Below are 4,816 nucleotides of genomic sequence, written 5' to 3' on the forward strand. Positions count from 1 at the left end.
TGTATATATGTGTCTGTATATGTGTATATATGTATGTGTGTGTGTATATATGTATATATATGTGTATATGTGTGTGTGTATATATGTATATATATGTATATATGTATATGTATGTGTATATATGTATATGTATGTGTATATATGTATATGTATGTGTATATATGTATATATATGTGTATATGTATATGTATGTGTATATATGTGTATATGTATGTATATATATATGCGTGTATATATGTGTGTTTATATATGTATATATGTGTGTGTATATATGTATATGTGTGTGTATATGTATAGGTACATGTGTGTATATATGTATATATATATATATATGTATCTGTATTTATTTATGTATGTGTGTGTGTGTGTGTGTGTATATACATATATATAATTTGTGTAACATGAAAGTGAGTCTGCATAGCATGCATGATGTACAATCTTGTGTGTGTATGTGTGTCGATGGTGTACTTATATTTATGGTTTTACATTTTTTCTAGTTGTTTCCAATGAGTTACAGAACTGGAAAGTGAAGTAACATTTTTATAATATTCTGTACTACAAAAGCCATCTGTTACTGCAGTTGTTTCTCTGAATATTTGGTTGTTGGGTATAACGAGATTTGGTAAATGGGAATTGTGAGTTTACAGTTTGTTCTTGAAGTGAACTCTGATGCCCTCTACTTATGTTCATTTTTACCATGCTTACGTGGGTTGGAGAGATAGTTTCCATCATAACATCTTGTCATTTGCTCCATTCTTTTACTTTCTTTTACTTTCACTGTGAGGCTCAACATCCTAAGAACGGCATTCGCTATTTTTGCTCAGACCTTCAATTTCTTTTCACTTGGCTCTCCATGCATTAAAATACATACTAGTCATCTACTGGCGATCACTATCCTATACGCTCTCTCTCTCCTATAAATGATTTATCTTGTGTCGGTATGAGAAATTCTGATTTTATACTAATGGAATATTAGGCTTGATATATTTGTGTATACAACCTTCCTCCAAAATGTGTGACCTTGTTGCTATGTTTGAAATCATTATTCGGGGTTGATAAAATAGGTATCTTATAAGTGCGTGTGTTTTAAAAGAAATATTAGACATTAAAGGAATCAGATGTTGTGCACAAGAGAGAAGACTTTGTTGGTCATGTCATGTGTATGGATGACTGTATAAAGAAGTGCCAGTCACTTGAAGTGGATGGACTTTGTAGAAGGAAGAGACCCAGGAAAGCATGGGACAAAATAGTCATGGCTGATCTCAAGATGTTGAACCTCACAGAGGAGATGACAAAGGACTGAAATGATGAACAATTCACTATTCTTGAGAAGACCTGTCCATGATAGCAAAGATAAGGTCCTAAAAGCATTTTTGTTTATATTTGTATGTACTGAGCCCTGCTGAGACTGTTTTCCTATCCAGCTGGGTGACCTCATTCAAAAGTTTCGCCAATGCCAGGAAGCACATTGTGACCAGTGGTGTATAACAACATCCAACAGTCTGATGAATACTGTGATACATATATATACATGTTTATATACATATATGTTTATATACATACATATATAAACACACGCACACATGTAACCTGCTGTTCCATTACTGGTGGGATCAATAAAAGTACTCCATCCAGTGAGAAATATCATTTAATATAAACAATATAGTGTTCTTACATCATGAAACTAATAGTAGCTTTGTGTATATTAAATGATGTTATCTCTTACTGGATGGAGTACTTTTTTGTTAATCCCATGAATAATGAAACAGTTACACAACTCCATAATGTGAATTTACTCCACAAATTCATATTCCAGTTACATTGGCAACAGCGCTCAACTGCTACCTATTTTATCAATCTTGAAAGAATGAAAGGTAAAGTCGATCTTGATGGATTTGAACTCAGAATGTAAAGACAGACAAAATGCTACTTAAGCATTTTGCTTGGAATGCTAAGATTCTGCCAGCTCACCACCTTAAATACTGTGTATATTAAATGGTGTGTGTGTGTGTGTGTGTGTGTAAAAAATGATCTCATTTGTTTGCCTTTCTTTATCCATTACTATTATTCTCCACACCCACATGTTACAGTGGCCATCCCCCTCTCCAGACCACCAAATTATCTCTTCATGCATTTCACCTGTTTTATCTCTCTACTCCTACAACTTACCCAAACCTGTCATCTTTCTCCCTCCCTCACTATCTCTCTCAACACTATCATTACTACCATCCTGAGGGGATGCACAAGTTAGGCAGGCAACCTTGTAGCCTCCCCACCTCATGCACCCTTTCCCTCAATCCTTACAGATGTTGCCTACCTTTTTCTCCCACTTCCCCTATCTCTTACACCCCACACATTCTTGTGAACCCCAATTCCCTCCCACTACTGCTCATGCCACCTGGATACCTCATCAGCACTGCATGTCTCTTTGGAGACACCTCTAATTCATCTTTCTCTCTTAAATGTGAGTAGTTATGTAGCTCTTCTTCCCTGACATACAGAGGCAGCATCCTCCCTCCCTGGGTTTGTTGACTTGCAATCTTCATAGTAACCCCAGTAGTGTCGGTGGTATGACAAAAGCACCCAGTACACACTGTGAAGTGGTTGGCATGAGGAAAGGTGTCCAGCTGCAGAAACTATGCTAAACCAGACACTGGAGTACAATGCAGTCAAACCATCCAACCCCTACCAGCATGGAACATAAGCATTAAAGGATGATGATGATATACACACAAACGTAATACTTGAGCTATCTCACTGCTGAGTAGGGAAAGAAAATGTATAATTTATATATTCATGCCATTTGGCTTTTGCCTGTGTTGTGTTTTTGTTTAACCTTGAGTCAATCTTAATCAGGCAGACCTGTTCATCAGAGGCATTCCAGTTGTGGGAATCCCATCTTTTTATGTATGTCAAGAATATGATGGTCTTTTCTAGCAGAGCTAACAACCATATACTGATTTCTTCCTTGTCTGATTTTTGACTAGGTACCTTGTTTTTGTTTTTATTTTTTGTTTTATTTCATTGTAATCCTGACCCATATGCATTTACTCTGTTGTTGGCGTTCTCATTGCTAGTTTTAATTAGCATCAGTTGCTAATTGTCATTTTTGATAAATTAAATCTGATATTGCTATTATTATTTTTAAGATCCCCTCTCTCCTCTGGCTTTTTGCAACAAATTGCTATTAATTGCATCAATATTACATCAATTTAACAAATTCACTTTGTCGATTCCAGCTTATTTCCTGTATATTAACAAAGATGAATATTTATCTCATGCCTTCTCTTTATTCACCAATGTTTTCTATTTGTTATTCACAGGTTAAAGAAATGAATTCTGTGCAAAAGTCAACACTATTAGTTCGAGAAGAAAAAGATGGTGACCGCGAAAAAGTGAATTCTTTAGACATTGCCAATTTAGTAGCTGAAGTAGAACGGTTTACTAAGTTGATTGAGCCAGTGGCTTTTGTGATCTATGCTTTGGAAGATGTCCGGAGGTAAGTATTTATTTTCACTTTCATCTTGAAATACATTTTATTTGTGTGTGTTTGTTTCGATAACTTTAAGTATACTCTTTGTCTAACATGTAACCTTATTTATTGTGGCAGCAGCTTCAGCTTAGCAATGTCCATCTTCTTTGAAAGAAATTGCAGTTTTGAAATAGCCACAGCAAGATTTGGAGTCAGAATTAGAAATTATATGCTACTCATTAATTTATAATCAGTTCAGCATTTATTCAAAAGGAGCTTCCTTTAGTAACTTATCTGTTATTGGGATTCTCAAGTAAGAAAAGTTTGGTGTTCCCAAATACTTAGTACCAATGATATATCAGTTCTACAATGTATCAACTCAAGCCATTGAGGCATAAATGTCTCTTATGTCTTTACATCTATCCTTCTGCAGGTTGAAGGGATTTTGTTAGAAAAATGGTTTTTTACAGTTAGATGTCTTTACTTCTATTGAACACGCAATCACTGGTTTAATTTATTTTAATACATTACATAGTCATTACCAGAATATAAAATAATTATGATAAGTGCAGTCTTTAATATCAGTTTTAAAGATAAGATATTGCTATAGTAAGAATTGAACTATTGACCCTTGGAAAGCAGCTTAGCATGTTGATATCAGTCATATTACTGGAACAATTTAATTTTGTGTTTAGATGAAAGAAAATACAAAAATATGAAAGCAGATGAAAAATGTTCAGCAGTATGGGGTGCTAAAATGTGTTTGTACAGCTGTTGTTCAGGTTTTATGGGCAGGTTCTTAGCTCCAGTTTCTGATGTTATGCAAATGGGATAAATTTCTTCCTAGATAGAATGACAATGTTCTTGGAAGAGCTAACAATCTATGGTTAAAGCAAATAATAGACATTGAGGACCAAATGCTACTTTGATACCATCCTGCTATTCTGCCAGATCTGATTACTGTGAGGTTACAAAAATACTCTCCATATAAATTTAATATAATATATTTTTGTAGTTTTTCCCAAGGTTCCTCAATATGCTTAGATTGACTGCTTGTCAAGGTATTCTGAATTAGATAGAGCCATCTATGGGAAGTCACAGATGAATGATAATCATCATCATCATCATCATCGTTTAACGTCCGCTTTCCATGCTAGCATGGGTTGGACGATTTGACTGAGGACTGGTGAAACCGGATGGCAACACCAGGCTCCAGTCTGATTTGGCAGAGTTTCTACAGCTGGATGCCCTTCCTAACGCCAACCACTCAGAGAGTGTAGTGGGTGCTTTTACGTGTCACCCGCACGAAAACGGCCACGCTCGAAATGGTGTCTTTTATGTGCC

At 35.4% G+C, this 4,816-nt stretch overlaps 1 protein-coding gene across 7 annotated transcripts in view; it reads left to right on the forward strand.

The window, feature by feature from the left end:
* The window catches only part of LOC106876441 (protrudin), a 95,527-nt gene that overhangs the window by 58,126 nt on the left and 32,585 nt on the right, over positions 1-4,816 (forward strand). For 6 of the 7 annotated variants that reach the window (XM_052974443.1, XM_052974441.1, XM_052974445.1 and 3 more), the window contains one exon: positions 3,324-3,499. In XM_052974443.1, the coding sequence (XP_052830403.1) occupies positions 3,333-3,499 (167 nt within the window). In that variant the 5' untranslated portion in view covers positions 3,324-3,332. Of the gene's footprint in view, positions 1-2,856; positions 2,988-3,323; positions 3,500-4,816 lie in introns of all 7 variants that reach the window. The other variant, XM_052974444.1, reaches the window with a different exon arrangement.

The sequence above is a fragment of the Octopus bimaculoides genome, chromosome 18 (genome assembly GCF_001194135.2).
Source record: "Octopus bimaculoides isolate UCB-OBI-ISO-001 chromosome 18, ASM119413v2, whole genome shotgun sequence".
In the NCBI taxonomy this organism is placed as follows: Eukaryota; Metazoa; Mollusca; class Cephalopoda; order Octopoda; family Octopodidae; genus Octopus; species Octopus bimaculoides.